Source organism: Chlorocebus sabaeus, chromosome 9, assembly GCF_047675955.1.
Source record: "Chlorocebus sabaeus isolate Y175 chromosome 9, mChlSab1.0.hap1, whole genome shotgun sequence".
Taxonomy (NCBI): Eukaryota; Metazoa; Chordata; class Mammalia; order Primates; family Cercopithecidae; genus Chlorocebus; species Chlorocebus sabaeus.
In genome coordinates, this window is record NC_132912.1 from 129,520,288 (window position 1) to 129,543,887 (window position 23,600).

Sequence of the window (23,600 nt, forward strand, 5' to 3'; positions counted from 1 at the left end):
GCTTCCAGGCTGTAGGTGAATTTAAACATTTTCTAATTGACAATTGGTTGAGTTTGTCTAAAGAACTGAGATAGATAGAAAGGGAAAGTTCAAGTTAAGATAAATATTGTGGAGACCAAAGTTCTTTTGAAGTCTTACAGTGGGTGCCCTTAAAGACAATAGATGACAAACGTTTCCTATTCAGATCTTAGTTAATCTTTTTAGGATTGGGAGGGTCTGGAAGAAAAAGATCTAGCTGTGTTAATAGAGATTCTTTACAGATACAGATTTTCCCCCATAAAACAGCTTTGCAGGGCCATTTCAAAATATGGCAAAGAAACATGTTTTGGGTGAAATATTTTGATTTTCTTCTTTGTCTCATTATGCCAGAGTCAGTTTGGAAAGTAAATCACGATATATAGAGTTAAATAAAACCCATCTGATGAGAGTTTATGGTTTGTAGGGCATGACTTCCCAGACCCCTTAGATAAGAATTTGCATTAGATTAAAAAAAAAAAATCAGAGTTTAGCCCACACATGGAAAGGGAGACTCTCTGACGTGCCAGGCTGCAGCTTCCCCAGGTGGGCCCTGGATCAGAGCCAGTGTGACCTCCTCAGTCTTTGCTGCTGCTCCCAGCTCCTTGAGGGTGTGTACAGCTGCCCTGGGGAGGATCGTTAGCACCAGTTTTTCAAGTGAAATAGAGTGTGCTTTGTTTCTGGACATAGGGGTTGGATCTCCAGGACATGCCTACCTGGTTAGACTGTTGGAAGTTGTCTCTGCTAGTCAAGATCCTGGCCTGCTCTTTAGTTTCTCTTTTTTTTTTTTTTTTTTGAGTCGGAGTTTTGCTCGTGTTGCCCAGGCTGGAGTGCAATGGCGTGATCTCAGCTCACTGCAATCCCTGCCTCCTGGGTTTCTCCTGCCTCAGCTTCTGGAGTAGCTGGGAGTACAGGCATGCACCACCATGCCCAGCTAATTTTGTATTTGGAGTAGGGATGGGGTTTCACCATGTTGGTCAGGCTAGTCTCGAACTCCTGACCTCAGGTGATCCGCCTGCCTGGGGATTACAGGCATGAGCCACCACATTTATTTGTTTGAAATAAATGTAAGCAAAGCTGCAGTGGTTTCCAGTGGGCTTAACATTCAGGTAATAGTTTTACTGCCTTGACTTCCTCTGTTGATTTGTTAAGTGATTCACTCAGTGAGCATTTGTAGCACTCCAGGTGCCAGGCACTGTTAGGCATGGATGCCGAGATGGAGAAGATGCAGGTTTGAGGTGCAGAGAGGTCAAGGGGTCGCCAGTCCTGTGGTGTTGTAGGGGGGACACGGAACAGGAGATTAGAGGAGGGGTCCTCAGTGGTGGCTGCACTTGAGAAACCTTGATTGGGTACCTGCTATGTGACGGGCACGGGCAGCAGTGAGCAGTCGCCTGGCAGTATATTGTTGGGTGTGCAAGGGTGCTGTTGAGCGTACACATGAGGCCTCTGACTCTTCTGGGGGAGTGGCAGGGAAGGGTTTCATCCTGAGGTGATGGGGACCTGGAGAGCCAAGTCAGGGAGAGGTAGGGCTGTGGACCAAGGCCTGAAGTGGGAGGGCGCATGGGGACTCTGCGGTTTGCTTTGGCAGGACCTCATCTGTTTATATTTGCATAATGACAAAGCCTCCTCCAGGATGATTGGATGATTGCAGGCTTTATTTGTGAATTATAAACGGACCCACCCTCAAATATATATATATATACACACACACACACACACACATATATATACACATATATACACACACGTATACACATATATACACACATATACATAGATACACATGTATATATGTATGTATACACACGTATATATGCACACGTACATATACATACACGTATGTGTATATATGTATATGTATGTACTACAGGTAGAGTCTTTGCCATTAAAAAATAAATGAGCACTCTGAAGCGTTCCCTTTGTCCTTCCCTTTCCCTGTTGGTCACTGTTGATATTAGATTTAATGATGTGACACACAGGTGAGAAAGGAGAAGGAAAGGGGTGGCTTCATATTCTGCAGAACAAATGATTTGAGACTTTTCTCTGAAGCGCAGGAAGAGGAGTTCGGGTCCACAGCAGAGTCGCTTCATCAGTTAGTATCACAAATAGTTGGCTGTAGGCCCGAGTTTTCAAGCCTCTCCGTTTTTCTGCTAGGTCCTTCTAAGTGGAGACCAGTCTGCTCTGCCCTGTGAGGTCCCCAGGCCTGTGCCTGTTTTCACAGAACGCTTTAGGTAGAACCCGTTTGACTGGTGAGGGGAAGTTCAAGTCCAGGCCAGGTTTATAGCAGAGAAAGTAAGATGGTCCTCACTCAACTCAGTCATCGGCGAGGTCTTGGCTGCCTGCTGGTCCCCATCGGGAAGCTCCCTGGGACCAGCCCCTGATCTTGGAGTCTGCTGGGCTCTCATTCCGAATGGTCTTGGTGCCACTCTGCAGTGAGCCTCTGTGGACTGGCCAGTGATGGGCTTTGCCTGGTGAGGTCACCATCAAGTCCCTGTCTCCCAAGGGGTCAGTACTGGACTATTTCACTAGCCGATATTTTTCCAAGTTGCAATAAACTTGAAGGAGGATGATTAAAGAGATTAAATCTTGTCCCCTATCTTGCCTCTTTGCTGCTGAGCAAAATTCAATGCAAAAATAGCTAATTTTCAGGTCAGCTAAGTCTTTTCTTATTTGTGGGTAGATTTGCAAAGACTGTCAATAAGGAGGCCAGTGTTTTTCTGTCTTAGAACTGACTTTATGGGAGATGAAAATGTAGAAAAGTAGGATCTTACTGTTCTGCTTTGGAATAGCAATAAAGCCAGCACTTACCCACAACTCAGAATTATGCTTCCTAAGAAGCCTGAGTGTTTCCGCACCATGGCCTTTTGGGCTAGACAGAAATAAGATAGTTGGTCTGGGCGTGGTGGCTCAAGCCTGTAATCCCAGCGCTTTGGGAGGCCAAGGTGGGTGGATCATGTGAGGTCAGGAGTTCAAGACCAGCCTGGCCAACATGGCAAAACTCCGTTTCTACTAAAAATACAAAAATTAGCCGGGCGTGGTGGTGCATGCCTGTAATCCCAGCTACTCAGGAGGCTTAGGAGAATCGCTTGAACCTGGGAGGTGGAGGTTGCAGTGAGCTGAGATCGTGCCATTGCACTCCAGCCTGGGCGACGAGAGCGAGACTCTGTCTCAAAAAAAAAAAAAAAAAAAAAGAAAAGATAGTTGCTGCTAGTTGTGGATAAGGCATACAGAGATATTTTATTCTGAAGAAAGATATTAAAATGTCTTTTATTGTGTCTATCAGTTCAATTAGAATGTGAGGAAAGGCTCTTTTGTATATTTCTTTTCACATTCTTATCTTCACCATCCCTCCCACCTGTTTCCAACTAAAAGCCAAAAAGAAATATTGAATAACAAATGATGGTTCCCCTGTCTCACCAGGCCCAGCTAGCTCTTGTTTCCTTAATTATGTAGATGACTCCTTGATTCTATTATCCAAACAGTGCATGAAATACTGCCTCAGGGGATGTTATTGGCAGAGACACAATCTTTCTGTTCCTAAGAAAGATATGAACCCAATAGGAGTAACTTGGTGACTTTGAAAGTGGTGTCCTTTTTAGAAATGTGGGGTGGGGCCAGGCATGGTGGCTCATGCCTGTAATCCCAGCACTTTGGGAGGCTGAGGCAGGTGGATCTCTTGAGGTCAGGAGTTCGAGACCAGCCTGGCCAACATAGAGAAACCCTGTCTACTAAAAATACAACTGTGTCTTCACCAGTGAAACTCAGCATCCATTAAACACTAACTCACTCCTCGTTCGTCCTCCCAGCCCCTGGCAACCACCTTTCTTACTTTCGTTTCTTACTTGTCTCTGAGTTTGACAACTCGAGGAAGAGGAACCTCATGTAAGGTACTGTATTTGTTTGTGACTGGCTTATTTCATGCAGCATAATATCTTCGGTGTCTTCAAGGTTCACCCGTGTTGTAATGTGTCAACATGTTCTTTCTTTTAAGGCCGAATGATACTCCACTGTATGTATATGTAACATTTTTGTTGAGTAATTTACCCGTTGATGGATACTTGGGTTGGTTCCACTTTTTGGCTGTTGTGAATAATGCTGCTGTGAACATGGATGTACAAATGTCTATTCCAGACCCTGCTTTTGGTTCTCTTGGGTAGGTATCCAGAAGTGGAAATTGCTGGATCTCATGGTCATTTGCTGCTTTCTACAGCAGCTGCACCATTTTGGATGCCCACCAGTAACTTGCAGAGTTCCAGTTTCTTCATGTCCTCACCAAGGTTGTTATTTTCTGTTTTGGTTTTTGCTTTTTTAATTTTATTGAGACAGAGTCTCACTCTGTCACTCAGACTGGAGTGCAGTGGTGTGCTCTTGGCTCACTGCAACCTCCGCCTCCCAGGTTCAAGCGATTCCCCTGCCTCAGTCTCCCAAGTAGCCGGGACTACCTACAGGCACGTGCCACCATGCCTGACTCATTTTTTTTTTTTTTTTTCAGATGGAGTTTTGCTCTTGTTGCCTAGGCTGGAATGTAGTGGCACAATCTTGGCTCACTGCAACCTTTGCCTCCCTGGTTCAAACAGTTCTCCTGCTTCAGCCTCCCAAGTAGCTGGGACTCCAGGCACGTGCTGCCACGCCCGACTAATTTAACAGTTTTAGTAGAGATAGGGTTTCTCTGTTCAGGCTGATCTCTAACTCCTGACCTCAGGTGATCCGCCCACCTTGGCCTCCCAAAGTGCTGGGATTATAGATGTGAGCCACCGCGCCCGACCAATTTTTGCCCTTTTTTAGTAGAGTTGGGATTTCACCATGTTGGCCAGGCTGGTCTCCAACTCCTGACCTCAAGTGATCCGCCTGCCTCAGCCTCCCAAAGTGCTGGGATGACAGGCATGAGCCACCGTGCCCAGCCCCCAGGAATTCTTTATATGTTCTGGATACCATTCCCTTGTCAGATATGGGATTTGTAAATACTTTCTCCCCTTCTGTGGGTTACCTTTTCTCTCTGTTAACAATATTCTTTAATGCACAAGAGTTTTTAATTTTGATGAAGTCCAACTTAGCTATCTTTTCTTTTGTTGCCTGTACTTTTGATACAATATCCAGTAAATCATTGCCAAATCCAGTGTCATGAAGTTGTTCCTCTAGGTTTTCTTCTAAGAATTTTATAGTTTTAGCTTTATGTTTAGGTCTTTCATCCATTTTGAGTTAATTTTTGTGAATGATATAATAGTCCAACTTTATTATTTATTTTTTTTGCAAGTGGATATCCAGTTTTCCCAGCACCATTTGTGGAAAAGACTGTCCTCTCCCCATTGAATAGTCTTGGCATCCTTGTTGAAATCATTTGACTTTCTATGTGAGGGTTTACTTTTGGGTTCTCTGTTCTATCCCATTTGTCTGTATATTTGTCTTTATGACAGTACCACACTGTTTTGATTACTGTAGCTTTGTAGTAGGTATTGAAATCAGGCCTTCAATTTTGTTTTTGTTTTTCAAGATTGTTTTGGCTAATCTGGGACCTTTGAGATGGGTTTTTCTATTTCTGTGGAAAATGTCGTTGGGATTTTGATAGGAATTGTATTGAATCTATATATCGTTTTGGATCAGCATTAACATCTTAACAATACTAAGTCTTCCACTCCATGAACACAAATATTTTTCAATTTTTTCATGTCTTTTATTTCTCTCAGCAACATTTTGTTTTAGTGTACAAGTCTTGTACCTCCTTAAGATTATTCCCAAGCATGTTATTGCTTTTATTCTCCCCTCCCTCCCTCCCTCCCTTCCTTCGTCCCTTCCTTCCTTCCTTCCTTCCTAGGCCTGCTGTGTGCCAGGTGTTTTTAGATGATTGCGAAAAATAAGATGCAAATTTTTGTCCTTGAGAGGCTCACAGTCAAGTGGAAGAGACACAGGTGATTAAATGGTGGTAGTGTGATACAGCAAGTGCTTGGATTCAGGCTTATCTCTCTGGGAGGCTCTAATCCAGCCTAAGGCATTTGTCCCCAAACAAAAGCAGTGGAAGGATTTTGCTTCAGGTCGTAGACGCTTGGTGACGGTGTGGCTGCCAGTTTGATTTTGAAGATAGAGTTTAGGAAACCCAGCCTCCAGCTCCAAGTGGGTGCCATCTAAAGCTGCCTGATGACTTTATCCTTTTATTTGTGGCTACTGGGATCACATTCTCACTAGCAGTACCGTGGGTAATGTTGGGTGCTGAGCCGTCTGCAACAATATAGTTGACGTGTTCTTCATCTTCACCAAGTTGCTATAGATGGCTGATGTCTGCCCCAGGGTCAAGTTCAAAGGGTGTATATAATGTTCTGATTCTCTCTACATGGTGTTTCCTGAATGGCTCGGTGAAAGGTTGTTCCTTGGAGACCTGGCTTAGGCTGATTTCCTCTCTGGGGTTACATCTGGCTTATCTCCTCTCTCCAAGCCCAGCTCAATGTAGACCAGCGCAGGGGCCTATGGAGGCTTAGGAAATGCAAGGTACCTGCATGGACCAGGCAGACGTGTAGGCTGTGTGAAGTTCCAGACCAGGTGGATGGCCGTAGGGTGAAACCCTGTTGGAGCACAGACAGGGAGGGCCCTGGCCTCGGGCGGTGTGAAGATGTGGCCTGTATTTTCCCCAGCCCTGAGAAGATGCATACCATTGAAAACCTTTTCCAACTGAAGGCAAGAGAAAGGAAATGAGAACACAGATAGAGCAATTAATTTTCACAAATTGACTTTAAAAGAATTAATTAACATTTAAGTTGCTACTTGAAGTCTTGAAATCATGTTTCAGTGGTGTGCGAGAGAGGCAGAGACTGAGCTGAGTTGATTTCGAGGAGTAATGTATGGCCACCCCCGGCCTTTGATGCTTTGGGGAAGCTTTGGACCTGAGCACTGATGGCGGGTGGGTTATCTCCTTAGATCAAAAAGACCCAAAGCAGAGCTGGCAAAGCTAATATTGTGTTTCTCTTTCTTATTGATTAAGTCTCAGCCGCTGGATCTTTTTGCAGAGGGCAAGAGCGTTTTGAAGACGAACAAATGCTACAGCTTTTGCTTTCGGTCTTTGAGACTGCACGAGGAAGAATACTTTGGGATCTGGTTAAATTCAGTGTATTTTTATTGAGTGCCTGCAAGGTATTGTTTTAGCTACTGTGGGAAATCCAATGATTAATAAATATTTGCCTTTCTCAAGGAGTTTGTGTCTGGTGGGAGAGACAGACATATAGATGAGCAACTCTGTGAGGTTGTGGGGTGGCACACAGCATACAGGGAGTTCAGAAGCAAGCCGTTCATTTAGGTCTGCGTGTAACTTCTTGGTAGGGGGAGAAATAATTCTGTTAGGGCCTGGAAAAGGCTGTGGAATTAAAGGCAGGCCTTGTAGACAAGTGGGGTAGTCGGAGGCGGAGGGAGGAAGGATTTTCAGCTGCAGAGGAGCGTGTGGTAGGCCTGGCAGGGCAGGTGGAGCCGAGGGGCTGAGATGAGATGGAAAGGTGGGTTGGGTGCTGGAGAAATGAGGCATCCTTCAGAATGCCGGGCGAAATGGTCGAGGCTTTGGAGCGAGAGTTCAGGAAAGTAACTGGTGGTGGAGAGAAGGGAAGACTGTACATCTCCCTGAGGAGTGATGAAGTCTTGGGCCAGGCAGTGGGGAGTGGTGAGGTAGCCTGGGAGGGAAGCCCGAGGATCCCAGGGCTGCCATCAGCTCACTGTGCACCTTGAGCCAGTCACAAGGGCCCTGTAGACCTCTGTTTTCATCTGTGAAGTGGGTTGATGGACTGTAGTGTTTTTTCTCAAGTGAGAGTAGTCAAGTTGGTTTTTTTGCTTTTCCCTGAATGGGTGTTACAGTTCCTTAAATGCTTTTTCTGCATCAGTTGAGATGATATAATAATTGTATGTATTTATGGGGTACACGTTGATGTGGTGCATATGAAGTATGGTGATCAGATTAGGGTAATTAGCATGTCTTTCATCTCAAACATTTATCATTTCAGTATCTTCCTTTCAGCCATTTGAAACTGTATGGTATATTATGGTGAACTGTAGTCATCCTAAGGAACTATAGAACACTAGAACTTATTTCTCCTACCTAGCTGTAATTTTGTATCCTTTAGCAAATTTCTCCCTATCCCCACTTCCCCCTGCCCTTCTTAGGCTCTAGTATTCTCTGTTCTCCTTTTTACTTCTATAAGCTCAATTTTTTTTTAGCTTCCACCTATGAGTGAGAACCTGTGGTGTTTAACTTTCTGTTCCTGTTGTATTTCACTTGACGTCCTCCAATTCATCCATATTGTTGGGAATGACAAGATACTATGTTTTTTTCAATGGTTGAATTGTATTCCATGATGTGAATATACCACATTGTTTTGTATCCATTCATTTGTTGTTGGACGCCTACGTTGATTTTCTTGTTGATTTTCTTTATTCATCCGTGTTGGACACCTAGGTTGATTGGGTATCTCGGGTATTATGAATAGTGCTGCAAGAAGCTTGGGGTTGCAGATGTCTCTCTGATACACTGATTTCCTTTCCTTCGGATAAACGCCCACTGGTGGGATTGCTGGATCGTATGGTGGTTTTATTTGTAGTTTTTTAAGGAACCTCCATATTGTTGTCTATAATGGCATTTCCACCAGGTGTCTAACAGTTCACTTATCTCTGAACCCCACTGGCATTTGTTATTTTTTGTCTTCTTGATACTAACTATCCTAATTGGGATGAGATAATACCTCATTGTGGTTTGCTTTGCATTTTCCTGGGCAGCTTGTTTATAGACAATCAGACTGAACAGAGGTGATGGCAGTACCTTTTTAGGTCTCTGATAAGGCACAGCTGCATGAGGCACAGTGCAGGCTGTTAATTTTTTATTTTAGGGAAAAGATCCACTCACTCTGGGCTGCTGCAGACTCTCCTTGAAAAAGGAAAAAAACCCCAAAAAACCAAAACATCATCCAAGCAAAGAACTTGGTGCTTCGTTTATCTCCGTCTGCTTTCCCACTTCACATCTCACACATGTCCAGCTTCTACACTGGAGTCTGCTGTCCAGGGTCGAGAAATTCATGTGGATCTGAAGATGCTCGTCTGCAGCCAGGCCATTATAAAAGGAAGATGAACTCGACCAGGGAGAATGTAGTAGGCATTTAGCCCACCGCCCAGAGGGAGGCTGGTGCCACCCTTGCCAGGATGTGAATGGGACGCCATGGCCCTCTTCTCTGTGGAGTTGTTCCCAGACCCTAACGGATCAGGAAATTGAAGAAGCAGAACTGAGCGATCCGCAAAAAGGCCGCCGTCTTTGTAGGACGTCACACGTCAGGTGAAGACATCTTAAATCAGATGCCGTTTCTCATCCTCATCCTTCTTAAAGGAGACAAGAAGTCCTTGCTCTCACCCCCTAAGAAGGGGCAACTGTGGAAGGCCAAATAATCAGAATAAAGGATAGCCTCTCACATGACATACTTTTGGATTCACTTAAAAAAAATTCCCTACATGGTTCTTGTTTTTCTCATATCACTCAAGAATTGGAAACCACAGCCCTGGACTTGTCTGGGTTTAGGGGCCTGCAGTGGAGACCCTTGTTCCAGCTGCCTTAAGGAGTGAATCAGTGAACCACAAAGTACCACTTTCAGATTGCTTTTCAGATGCCTCCTTGTACTAATTTCCTATTGCTGCTGTGATGAATTGCCACAAACTAAAACATGAAATTCAGTGTCCTAAAGTGCAGGTGTCAGTGGCCCATGCTCCCTCGGGACTGTGGGGGAGCCTGCGCTTCCTCACCCCTTCCAGCTTCCAGAGGCCACTGTGTTCCTCAGCTTGCTTTGCCTCTTTCTTGCGTCTCTTCGACCTCCTCTCCTTGTCTCTGACTCTGACCCTCCCGTCTTCCTCTTTTAAGGACCTTTGTGATTACATTGGGCCCACCTGGATGATCCAGGATTAACCCTCATCTCAAGATCCTAATTTTTTTTTTTTTTTTTTTTTTTTTTGAGACAGAGTCTTGCTCTGTTGCCCAGGCTGGAGTGCAGTGCACTGCAACCTCCGCCTCCCGGGTTCAAGTGATTCTCCTGCCCCAGCCTCTAGAGTAGCTGGGATTACAGGTATCCACCACCTCTCCTGGCTATCTTTTTTGTATTTTTAGTAGAGATAGGGTTTCACCTTGATGGCCAGGCTGGTCTTGAACTCCTGGCCTCAAGTGATCTGCCTGCCTCAGCCTCCCAAAAGTAATCCCCCCAAAGTGTTGAGATTCCAGGCGTGAGCCACCATACCCAGCCAAGATCCTGAATTTAATCACCCTCGCTGTGCCGCTGTGGCCGTGGAAGGTGACGGACAGACCCTGGGAGCCTTTTGGAGTCATCTTTGGAGGGCTGTTACTCTATCTGCACCCTTCTGCCTGTCTCTCCTACTCCCTTGTCAAGTACCCTTGCAAAGTTGTCTTTTAATTTGTCTTCATGTATGGGATTATTTAATCATTAATCCTAAAATGAACAAAGGGCTAGGGGCTGGGCATCTGGGGTTGTGATCTTGACTGGGTTGCATGATTTGGGGCCATGTGTATAACCCCTGAGGCTCTTCTTTTTCTTACCTACAAAATCGTGGGTTGTCTGGCTCACTTCATAGTTAAATTAGAAGTTTCCATATCCATGTATGAGATTTTAATCACTGCTTTCCACTGTCTGCTTTAGGGATTGGGGAGTAGGGTATTTAGAGGTGAAACAGGAAGGAAGGAATCATGTGTATGTGCTTTGCAAATTCACATGTGCCTGAATGTATTTACCCTTGATGCGCTCATTTTATTTCATTTTTATGATTTGTGACGTGTTTATTTTTCCCCACATCTAGAACAGAATAGGCGTGCTGGCGGGGATGCTGTTAAGAACTGTGATAAATGTGTTTATGGTTCCTGAAGGAAAGAATATGGCCATGCTGAGCTGGGGAAGTCCAGCCTCTGCCCTGGGCTTCTTCACCTCATGCACTTATTTCGTGTTAAAGATTCACTGTAAAATACCAAATAAACTTAATAACTACTAATAACGATCTTTGTCAGTTGAGGACACTTAAATTTTATGAATTTTGGGGAAAATATAGGAAAATACCTGAGGAAATAGAATTTTCAATATCATAGGTATGGCTTTTGATATTATAGAATTTTTGTACACATGTGGCAATGTGCTTGCTTTGGCTTTCTAAAAAGAATTCAGGTAATGGTAGACGTCTTGATAGCAGTAAAAAAATACAACCAAAAGAAAGGCCTTCACCGTTACCTGAGTGTTCACCAGGGACCCTGTTGTGCCAAATCCAGCATGGGCATCATTTTCTCTAAGACACAGAACGCACACACAATTCTGTGAGGTCAGTATTCTGTCCTTATTCTGGCCATTGCAAACCCGAAGATAGAGCAGGTTGTTTGCCGGGGAGGCAGGCGCCCAGGTGCTCGGGGAGAGGTGCCGCCCTACCCACTTCAGCCGTCTGTAGAGACCATGGACATGAACACCAGGAGGCTGCGTGCACCTGAAATTCTGGACTTACAGCCTGAGGCGCAGCTCAGGCAGCTTGAGTTTATGGAGGCCATTCCTTGTACAGCTAAGCACTGTCCTGTCCTTGGAGGTGTGGGCAGGAAACATTGAAAGGGGGGTGGCTTTGCTCTCTGGTGACTTTTCTTCAGTTGGGGATGTCTTTTTTTTTTTTTGAGACGGAGTCTCACTCTGTCGCCCAGGCTGGAGTGCAGTGGCTGGATCTCAGCTCACTGCAAGCTCCGCCTCCCGGGTTCACGCCATTCTCCTCATTCTCCTGCCTCAGCCTCCCGAGTAGCTGGGACTACAGGTGCCCGCCACCTTGCCTGGCTAGTTTTTTGTAATTTTTAGTAGAGACGGGGTTTCACTGTGTTAGCCAGGATGGTCTCGATCTCCTGACCTCGTGATCTGCCCGTCTCGGCCTCCCAAAGTGTTGGGATTACAGGCGTGAGCCACCGCGCCAGGCCAGTTGGGGACGTCTTAACACACACATCTGAAGTAAGACTGGCTCATACAGAACAAGAGACGGGAAGCTTTGTGTGGTGCCAGGACTGTTTGGAAGAGCGGAGTTGAAAGATCAAACACGGACTTGGGTCTGGCTTTTGTGATGAGGTGCACCCAGTGGGAAGGCCCAGCTGGCGAGGGAGAAGTTGGTACCCAAAGATATGGGCTGAACTGGCTTCTTTCCTTCAGTAGAAGCAAGGACCCAGGGAAGGGAGTGTGTGGTGGGAAGGTACGGTGGCCCGTGCTTGCCAGAGGAGTTTGCACATGACATGGTTTAATTTTAGAGAATTTTAGAGGTCTGCCACAATGAAGGTGCCTTTTGTGCGTAGCCTCGCCCGGCTGGGCTGTGGAGGATGGATGGATGAGAACTTTGATCGGGGATTTTGAAGATGAGTTTTATATTGAATGCTATATGCTTTTAGGTAGAGGCTGTTGGGTGGGAGGAACATTAATATATATATTTTTAAATTGAAGGTGGGCTAGTCGAATACTTTTTGGGCCTTAAAACACTTTATAGCATCCTTTTTACACCGGTGACTGTTGCCTTTATTCTATAATGCAGGAGCAAAAGTGTGGTTTGAATTTAACGGTATGACTTTTTAGGGGCTTATGTAGGAGCAATATGATCCTTTTGCAAAATAGGAACAGCTTTATGTCAGGATAAACATGGGATTTCAGACATTTCTTGCTTATCATTGTCAGTTTTAAGGATTTCTTCTAACATAGGACATATTTTTGTCTACTGTGATTGTAATGTCATCTATTGGTTTAATATCAACATTGCAATATGATAATTTTTTGTTAATTTGGTTTCCCAAGGATATTTAGTCCATGTGCAATTGATTCATAGTTAGGAAAATAAAAAGAATCTATTAGTGGAAATAAAAGATAGTATTGAAGTGTCAATCAGAATGCTGTTAACAATGTCTTCTTATGTCAGTTATGGTCATCTGGCGTCGTGGGTAGTTATGAATTTCTCCTGCTTAAACTGTTGACCCTTTATGTTTGTCTGAAAGAAAAGGCCACTTCTGTGGGTATCAGAGAGGATGATCCAGGCAGCGACTGAACGTATTTCAGTATTAAAAACAACAACATTAAAACAAGCCAACACGACTCAGCATGGTCACTTCTATCTTTACTATTACTAATATATTTCCCCTTTTTCATCACAGCTTTTTATAACTATGATGCCAGAGGAGCGGATGAACTTTCTTTACAGATCGGAGACACTGTGCACATCTTAGAAACATATGAAGGTGCGTATACCTCTTGGTATCTTTTCTCGTATATGTTTGGGTAGATGGCACACCTTTTCAGTGCCTGCTGGGCAAAGCATTCCTCTGTTACAGACACATAGACAGTCATGCTCCCTTCTCAGGCTCACTTCTCTTGCAAATGGGTACTGTTTCACGTAAGGGTAGTAGTGAGGCTGTCTGTTGTTTAATACTTTATTAAGGTGAACTTAAAACTGAAATTCCCATTTTTAAACTCATTGGCTCCTTATTCTGCAAGCATGTGTAAATCTTTTTTTTTTCTTTTGAGACAGAGTCTTGCTGGAGTGCACTCACCCAGGCTGGAGTGTCGTGGTGTAATCTCAGCTCACTGCAACCTCTGCCTCCCAGGTACAAGTGACTCTTGTGCCTTAGCCTCCCAAGTAGCTGGGACTACAGGTGCCTGCCACCATGCCTGGCTAATTTTTTTGTATTTTTAGTAGAGACTGCATTTCACCATGTTGTTCAGGCTGGTCTTGAACTCCTGACCTCAAATGATCTGCCTGCCTCAGCCTCCCAAAGTACTGGGATTACAGGTGTGGTCCACTCTGCCTGGCCAAGCGTGTGTAAATCTTGATTGTTAATAGTGCACCACTTTATAAAAAGTAGGTTTAAGATAGTTTACTTCATTGTTTGGTTTTTGAGACAGGGTCTTGCTCTGTCACTCAGGTTGGAGTGCAGTGGCACAATCACAGCTCATCGCAGGCAGCCTCTACCTCCTGGGCTCAAGCAGTCTTCCCACCTCAGCCCCCCAAGTAGCTGGGACTGCAGGTGCATGCTACCATGCTCTGCTGATTTTTATATTTTTTGTAGAGACAGGGTTTCTCCATGTTTCCCAGGCTGGTCCTGAACTCCTGAGCTCAAGTGATTTGCCTGCCTCGGCCTCTCAGAGTGTGGAATTACAGGCGTGAGCCACTGTGCCCGGCCTGCTTCATTGTTTTGATGTGTTTGATGTGAACTGAGACTTGTTCTTTTAATGTCCTCACTTAGATTTATTAGCAGTATGTCTCAGAGGAACCACAGTTTTCATATCTCTTATTTCCTTTCCTTTTTTTTAAAACCTGTGATACCCATTTTCTTGGGATGAACAGAGATTTATCACAGTTATATGGGATGCCATCCAATGGAGCAATTTTTTTTTTTTTTTTTTTTTTGAGACGGAGTTTTGCTCTTGTTTCCCAGGCTGGAGTGCAGTGGCATGATCTTGGCTCACCACAACCTCTGCCTCCTGGGTTCAAGTGATTCTCCTGCCTCAGCCTCCCAAGTAGCTGGGATTATAGGCATGTGCCAGTGCACCCACCTAATTTTGTATTTTCAGTAGTGACGGGGTTTCTCCATGTTGGTCAGCTGGTCTCCAACTCCCGACCTCAGGTGATTTGCCTGCCTCAGCCTCCCAAAGTGCTGGGATTACAGGTATGAGCCACTGTGCCCGGCCTGAAGCAATTGTTATAATTATCCAATAAATAAACTGTTGGTGACAGTGGTTTTCCAATGTCCTTGACTTTTCGGACAGTTTGTTTTTGTATTTTGTGTTTTGCAAATAATTTGAGCAGGCCATATTTCATTTTATGCTGTGGTTATTGTTGCACAGAAGGGAAGAAATGATGGGCTTGATTTTTTAAAGACTGTTGAGATCTGGAGGTTTTGGTAAGATTGTGTTTTCTTATTGTTGTCGGCTTAATTTCCTGCTTGAAAGGGTGGTTCCCATATAGCATATGAATAAAAAGGATAATTTCAGTAGCAAAATTGCTTTTTCACAAAGGGTGTTAGCAAAACCCTTCCACACGGGCGGTGGGGGTAAGAGGGCAAATCGAAGACATCCCGTAGTAATCACCAAATTAAACTTCCAACTTGAAATCCACTTTACGAGGAATGAAGTAGGGCCAAGCTTCCCTGCTCCAGGCAGACTGTGACCAGCTCCTGGTAGACTCCTCTGAGAAACACAGACCTATTAACAGACCCATGTTCATAGCCCTTATTTCCCCATCTGATGCATGCTGTACCTTCCCTAAAAAAGTCCTATTTGAAAAAAAAAATCGGCTTTAGTGGCCTCTGCCTGGAAGCCAGTGCAGCTCTGCAGAACCAGTCCCAGTCCTTAAGCGGATGAGTAGCTGTGATGGGGCCTTCTGCTTGTTTTCCGTGTTTACAGCTGACAGCTGTGTTCCCTTAGCTCCTCTCAGTACATGCTGCGTGTGCCTGAGAGGAGACAGAGAGAAATTAAGTAGAGGTTAAGGATCAAGCCGCTCATCTCAGACACTTTTCTGATCTGAAGGGAAATGCTCTTGTATCTTTTTTTTACTTTTGCTGCCGGTCAGTTGAAGTTGAAATCCTGGTTAATAAACACTGGGCAATGATGTCATTCCTGAATAGTTAATGATTTGCTGTGGCCCCTGGGCATGTGGGGACTGCATTCTTGTTCTTTGCTTCTTAAGAGGAATGTGTGTGTGGTGGTGGTCTTTTTTTTTTTTTTTTTTTTTTTGAGATGCAGGCTTGCTCTGCTGCCCAGGCTGGAGTACGGTGGTGCAATTTCAGCTCACTGCAACCTCTGCCTCTTGGGTTCAAGGGATTCTCCTGCCTTAGCCTCCTGAGTAGCTGGGATTATAGGTGCTCGCCACCGCGCGTGGCTGAGGAATGTGTTTTTTAAACAGTGAATCCTCAGGTATGACTGTGGTCCTTGTAATACATGTAACTTTAAGAATATCTGATTGCAGGCATTTGACTTTTTGACCGACATCATGATAAGATATCTACAGTGAACATTAATTTTCTGGGCTAGTCAGTCTTTCTAGATTCTGATGAAAATATTTCAGTCTTTGTAAAGACTCTTTAGCATAAAATGAATTCCCGTTCCTTGTCAACTAACTTTTTGGTTTTAATCTGAATCTAATCAGAGAAATGCATTTGGAGAAGTATTAATAGTTTTGACTTTGGGAAGCATGGTGACTTTTTGTCATTAAATAAAAAGAGAATAATGTACTTCCTTTTGTTTTCCAATGTCTTCTTGTTGTTTTTTCTAAATTTCATGACTTGTATTAGAGTCTGGCATTTTCCTTTTCTTTCCTTGGCTCTCCTTTTCCTCTAAGATAATTTTTTGGTTTAGCAACGTTGATTTTCTTTTTTTCTATGATCCTTTTTTTTCTATGATCCTTTCCAGGATATTATAGAGCTTGCTGCAGAGGATATAATTTCTAGATGATAACTCTTTATTTTAAGGTTCAAAGACTAAATTTACCTTCAAGTTATGGTTAATTTCTCTTTCTCGAGCTCACGAAGGCTTACGACATAGAACAAAGAAAATGAACTTTCTAGCTTCTGGTGGAAGTGGAAAGAGCTTTGAGAGGTCATATTGGTGCAGACCCCTGCCTTTAAACAATGTCCTGGGCCAACCAGATAGGAGAGGTGAGGCCAGGTCCCTAGTGTTGATTGAGTGACTCTTGTCTGGTCAAGGGCATGCCAATCCTGCTGTCGACTCATTTCCATAGGGTCCCCAGGGCTTCCTTAGGGTCCTCAGAGTGACATGCTGCACCAGAGGCAAGCTGCAGGCATTGCCCAAGGATGAGGAAATTGTCCTTTAGATTCAGCCACATTCAAACTTAATTTATTCAGCTCTTCAAAAGGGATAGTGATATGTTTTCTTCTATAATGACTAGACCGCCATTTTCCCGTGCTGGACTGTGCCCTCCCCAAGTTCGGGACCTGTGTTTTGCCTGCATTTGCTTGTTCCCTGGGTGGATGTCTCTCTTTTTGGACCAAGTTGGTTGACTACGTGGAGGCCACTTGCAAGCCGTGCCAGGGAGAAGTTAACTCTATAACAGCTGTGAGTCTTTCTCCTCCCAGCCTCATCCCCTCTTTGCCGTGTCCCCAGAGCAGCCAGGTAACGGTTCTGTTCTGTTCTCTCACTCTCCGGTGCAAAACCTCTGCCGGGACATCCTCTCTCCTTCATGCTGAACGCTGTCTTGCAGCAGGGTTTGTGGTGTGACCCCTGCTTGTCTTAGGGCCCTTCCAGTTTCTGAGCTCATGGAGGACAGAGATTGGGTCTAATCTCTTTCTGTATTTGTGGTGCCCAGTGTGGTCTCTGGCACATGGTGTGTGGGCTCACTTTGTTGAAGAAATAGTGCATGCCAAAAATCATGGGGAGGAAAACCGTAGGTTTTCATTTTGCTTAGGAATGCCATTAGAAGAGGAGTCGACTGTCTATGAACATTAAATAAAGACACCCAACTCCTTGCCTTTCATGCCTACTGCTTGGCCCTTCCTCCTCCTGCCTCCCATAGAAAACCTTTCTGCTGTGTTTGAAGTGGCCTCTCGTTTGCCTGTGTTCTTGTGCTGTTTGGTGTGCGTCTGTTTTTAACAGATCTAAGTGTGTGGTTATAGTCTTGTTCTGTTTGTTATTTTCCCTGGTGCTCCATTTAAATTGTACTCTGTTCTCTGTGTCCCTTTAGTCCATGGCTCTAACTGCATTGTGTGCATATTTCATGTTTTACTAACTGCCTGCCTCACCAGGTGTGAGCACTTAGGCTGTCCCCGCTTCCCACCACCCAAGACCAAGCTGCCCTGAGCATCCCGCATCCGTCTCACCCTGCAGGGCACTGTGCACTTTTCATTTCTCCGATTATTATTAAACTGAAGCATCTCTTCACACATGTGGAGGTCTTATGGGTTTCTTCTATACATAGTTTATAAATTTGCTCATTTTCTTTCTTCTTTTTTTGAGACAGAGTCTTGCCCTGTTACCCATGCTGGAGTGCAGTGGCACAATATCAGCTCACTGCAACCTCTGCCTCCCTAATTCAAGTGATCCTCCTGCCTCAGCCTCCTGAGTACCTAGGATTACAGGGATGCACCACCACGCCCAGCCAATTTTTGTATTTTTAGTAGAGACGGGTTTTGCCATGTTGGCCGGGCTGGTCTTGGAACTCCGGACCTCAAGTGATCTGCCCACTTCGGCCGCCCAAAATGCCAGGATCACAGGAGTGAGCCACCACTCTCGGCCTCATTTTCTTACTATACTTAGTCGCTGTCTTTTTTTGTCTCTGTATTATTTCCTTATATATTCTAAGACGTTAATCTTTGTCAGTTTCAGAAAAGAAAGGACATGTTAATGTTGAAAATGCAGGAAGACTATAATAGGATAAAGGACAGTTGTGGAAATTGAGTACACAGCTTCGCATAACTCATTCAACTGATCTTTCTTTTTCTTTCTTGATATATGAGCACTGCGTCGTAGATGGGCGCTGATACTGGGCCAGCTTATCAGAACCACTGAACTTGACAATATGGCTATCAGGAGATAATCCTTCAAATGTGTGGCTGAAATCTAGGCATTTTGTATCTGAGGTTCCCCCTAATCAGTCTGTTGAGTCTCCATGTCAAGAGAGTGAAATGAGTTCAGTTCGTCGTAACTGGGTCTTAGCAAAACCTTTGTGAGAGTCCTGGCAGTTTCTGTCCTCTTTTCTGGATACGCAGGAAACAGCTGTTTAGTAATCCCTTGGGGATTCTGCTTGTCTTGACACCATTGCTTTCTGGTTCATAGTCATCCTTTCCATCCCTGGTTGTGAGAATTCACCTTTTGAGATACGTGGAGACCAATTGCAACAGTGGCCCTTTTTCATATCTGTCTGATTTTTGGTTTCTGAGGTTTGACTTTTTAATAGTGTAAAGAAACCCAATATTTGGTTCTTCTCTGGGAATTTACCCAGCTTACGTTTTCCACGTGTCGTCTGTCACTCTCTGACAGGGTCCTTTGCTCCTATGGGGCAGAGTTGGGATTTGTCTTTGAGTTTTTTTTTTTTTTTTTTTTGAGATAGAGTCTTGCTCTCTCATCTAGGCTGGAGTGCAGTGGCATGATCTTGGTTCACTGCAACTTCTGCCTCTTGGGTTTAAGCAAGTCTCCTGCCTCTTGGATTTAAGCAATTCTCCTGCCTTAACCTCTTGAGTAGCTGGGATTACAGGGGCCCACCACCATGCTTGGCTAATTTTTATATTTTTTAGTAGAGACAGACTTTCACCATGTTGGCCAGGCTGGTCTTGAACTCCTGACCTCAAGTGATCCGCCTGCTTTGGCCTCCCAAAATGCTGGGATTATAGGCATGAGCCACCGTGCCTGGCCTCTTTGAGCTTTTGATTAGCTTTCCAAAAGCTAGATGGCCTGGAGTGACTTAAAAATGTTTGGGATTGAAAAATCATCCATCTGACCTCACAAATGGTGGGGTGCTTGGAGACTGGATACTAACAGTCTCACCTGAGAAGCGTGCCGGGGTGTGGCTGGGTCTGGTCTCTTGTTGAAGGGACTCTTCTGTGTGGCATCCATGGCATGCGGATGGTTCGCTGTGTCTTTCTTTCTGCTCTCACTATTTTCTTTCTCTCGCCACTTGGAAGGAGCAAGAAGTGGAGGCTGGGCCAAACCCAAAAGGGCAGGTGTGCCTTGTGCTTGGCCCTGGAGCTTCCTGTGGGTTGAGGGCTGTGTTGTTGCTACAGAAGTGCTTCGTGAGGTCTTGGCTGCTCCAGGAAAAAGTGCCCTGTCTTGAAGTGGGAGGAAGTTATCTCTCAATGGGTTTTCTGTTTCGGGGCAGCGAGATGCTGGTATGTGCCCTTGGAGAGATCTTGGTCTAAATCAGGCAGAGGGTGAGTGAAGAAAATGCATACATAAGGAGCCTGCTCAGGGCCAGTGGTTGAAAGGCCAAGTCCTGCTCTTGGAACTGTGCATCTGAACTTCAAACTGCTGCTTCCGAACCACCTGAGACGATGGAGGGGAAGGTGTGGAGGCCCACATGTGAAGGTTGCCAGCTGGGCTCCGGGTGTGCTGTTGAAATGCTCTCTGGGAAACCCCATAGTATATCTCCAAAGCCTTAGGCTCATTGAAAAATGCTGGTGACAGACTGACTTCACTGGTTCTGCCAAACTGAGTTCTACACATCATGAATGTATTGTGAGAACCCTAAGACGTCTCTTTTTACTAACTGTTTCAACTTTGTGTTTCTTTAGGGTGGTACCGAGGTTATACCTTAAGAAAAAAGTCTAAGAAGGTAAGTCCTTCTTCTTAAACACAGTGCATGTCTCTTCATAAATCAAACCTTGAGAGGAAATCAATTCCATCTCATTTGTGTCTGAGAGTTTTACTTCTGTATCTCTTTCTCTGAATTAAAAAAAATATATGGGTAGGAATGTGAACGACCTTGGATTGTTCTGAACTATATGTGTATATAGAAATTGTAGCTTCATCTTCGTGAATGAATTGCTGGGTTGTGATATAGTGTTGGCCTGTTGTCGTCTGTTCCTGAATTTTGCGTCCTTTTTAGGCCTCAGTGTGTCAGAGAATGATCTGAGTAAAGCAACTTCAGGAAAAACATTATTTCTCAAAGTTTTCAATCTTACGTTGTCCTTAATAATAGATTAGCAAATTTACAAAGCTCATGCGTACTGTTTCCCTCTTGCATTTAACTATTTTTACATGGCCTAAGTCTAGCTGTGAAAAAAGGAGTTCTGCTCTCCTAGAGCAGTTTGCATGAGTGGTTGTTTGAATTGCTGAAACCAAGACGTGTAATTATACCTCGGATCATTGTGGTGGGCACTCCCGTACACGATTCTGTTGTGGCTTTAACATTCTTAGCTTCACAGAACCTAATGATGGCTCTTCTGTTCCATTCTGTGATGTTAATATTTTGAAGTAACCTCTATTCTAAGCTGTGGTTGGGCCGTCCACGTTAACTGATACATTTTCATATCTAATTATGCTTGATGGATGGTTCATTTTACTTTTGTGTCCTAAATTTGCCTCTCATCATCTCCTTATTGGGCTGGACTCTGGATTGTGGTCCTGAGCCTGTAATAAGTCCTCCAAAGTCTAGCGACCCGAGTGCCAGGGCCTTCCCACTCTGCCTTCCCCAGAGCCCCTAACCCGGGCTTTGCTGAGCAGGTCAGAGTGGGTCTTCCTCTCGCTGCACCAGCACTTGGGGAGGGTCCAGGGTGGTCCCTATGGCAGCCATCCTCTGGCACCGTCACGTCTGATGTGAGAGACACTGTTAGGAAATCAGTGAGCCAGATCTGCAAATTGGGACCAGGACCTCTCACCTCAACCTTGCCAGCCTCAGACTGGGCTTCAGGTCTCTACACATCCAGTGACCTACAGCCATGAAGTTGGGACGAGATAGATTCGACCCACTGGATGGTGGAGTAGATTTCTCCAAGGAAAGTTCTATTTTCACATGGATTTTCCCTTCCACAGTCAAGAGTGAATTCCAGCCAGGCCCAGTGGTATGCACCTGTAGACCCGGCTACTTGACAGACTGAAGTGGGAGGATTGCTTGAGCTCAGGAGTTTGAGACCAGCCTCAGTTGGTCATGATAAGTGAGATCTGTCCCTAAAAAAAAATAGTGTATTCCTGCAGATGAAACTCTGAATTTGGGAAAGCTGCAGGTGAAACCTTTAGTAATAGGAGATTAAGATCATGGAGTAATATGCCCCTCCCCCATCCCACTCCTACATAGGACACAGCTGCCGCCTCCTGGGCTGGATGTGCCCCAGGCAAGCTGTTCCTTTTTCTTTGAATCTTGTTTGGTATTTGTTATCACCTTCCCCAATTTGAGATCTCCTCCATTCCCACGATGTCTCCCCAGACCACAGTACTTTTGCACTACACCTGGGTGCCTAGACGTCATAACTCATTCATAACTCATCGACACAGTAGAGCTGGGTAGGGCATAGCTATTTTTCCATCTAAGATCTCCACTGGTAGATGAAGAAATTCAAGCTTTACAGAGATTGTAAATTTGTAAGGGGCCTCCCAGGCAGTAGCAGAGAAGGGATGTGGGCCCCAGGAATCCTCATACCATGTGTCTGTAAACGACTTTCCTGTAGTTAAAAGTGTGCAGTCGATCGGGGTGGTGCTGAGCAGGCCCAGCGGAAGTTGCGCATTTCAAACCTGCACGTGTGTTCAGCCTCACACAGTCATTATCCTTCCTGTGGCTTCATGATTCTCCAGTGGGTTTGCTGAGATTGAGGGCTGTCTCCGCCTGTGGACATGGACAGGACTGGCATTGGTTTTTTGTTTTTCTCCCCCATCTGGGTGGACACCTATTGCTGTCATGAAAAGACACCCAGGCTTGTACCTGGGATTTGGAGGTGTCCCGGATAACCAGGACCTGAACACAGCAACCCAGCATTGGGTCCCTTCAGACTTCTGTTTTTTTTTTTTTTTAAGTTATTGTTTTATTTTTTTGGAGGCAGGGTCTCACTTTGTGGCTCAGACTGGAGTACAGTGGCATGATCATAGATCACTACCACCTCGACTTCCTGGGCTCAAGGGATTCTCCTCCCGCAGCCTCCCAAGTAGCTGGGACTACAGGTGCACACCACCACGCCTAGCTAATTTGTAAAAAAAATTTCGGCAGAGACAGGGTCTCACCATCTTGCCCTGGCTGGTGGTGAGGTCCTAGGCTCCTAGGCTCAAGTGATCCTCTCACCTCGGCCTCCCGAAGTGCTGATTGCAGGTGTGCACCTCTGAGCCTAGCCCGGCCTTGTTTGTTGCTGAGCCTCTGACTCTCTGCCTGATGCCTTCCCTCTCTGTGATAATTCTTCTCTCTATGGAGTTTGGCCACTTTCCTTGTTGGCAGAAGCAACATGAATCATTGGTGCCTGCTAGACCCGTTCAGCCCGCTGCCTGCCCCCTGCCCTTCCCAAGCTTGAGTAGTAGTTTGTTTTCTGCATCATTCAGGGCTGGATGCTGGGGAAACCCAGGCAGAAGCTTCCACTCCCACAACAGATGCCTTGAAGCCACAGGGGTGCCACTTAATTTCTGCTGCATGCACTAAATTTCACGGAGGAAGCGGTAGCTGGGTTGCGTTGCACTGCCCAAGACCCCAGCCCCATTGCCTCTTTTCTTACCTTCCTTTGCTTGCCTCTGCTTTACTCTAGTAAGGGAATTATTTTGCCTGCTCAGGAAGCAGGACCCTAAGTTTTTCTTTCGTTTTTTTTTTTCCCTGAGGCAGAGTGTTGCTCTGTCACCCACGCTGGAATGCAGTGGCAGGATCTCTGCTCACTGCAACCTCCACTTCCCGAGTTCAAACGATTCTCCTGCCTCAGCCTCCTGAGTAGCTGGGATTATAGGCCGCCACCACCACACCTGGCTAATTTTTGTATTTTTAGTAGAGATGGGGTTTCACCATGTTGACCAGGCTGGTCTTGAACTCCTGACCTCAAGTGATCCACCTGCCTCGGCCTCACAAAGTGTTGGGATTATATCCCGCCTGGCCTAGGACCCAAACTCTTGATAAAGCTCTTCCTGGCACTTCATAGAATGTGCCTGAGGCTGAATGTCCTGTTGAGAAAC

The 23,600-nt window shown here is 45.1% G+C and overlaps 1 protein-coding gene across 3 annotated transcripts in view; it reads left to right on the top strand.

Annotated features, from left to right (window-relative positions):
* DOCK1 (dedicator of cytokinesis 1) overlaps positions 1 to 23,600 on the top strand; it is a 545,325-nt gene that overhangs the window by 50,493 nt on the left and 471,232 nt on the right. For all 3 annotated transcript variants that reach the window (XM_038009711.2, XM_007964409.3, XM_007964410.3), the window contains exons 2-3: positions 13,175 to 13,258; positions 20,258 to 20,298. In XM_038009711.2, the coding sequence (XP_037865639.1) occupies positions 13,175 to 13,258; positions 20,258 to 20,298 (125 nt within the window). The remainder of the gene's footprint in view (positions 1 to 13,174; positions 13,259 to 20,257; positions 20,299 to 23,600) is intronic.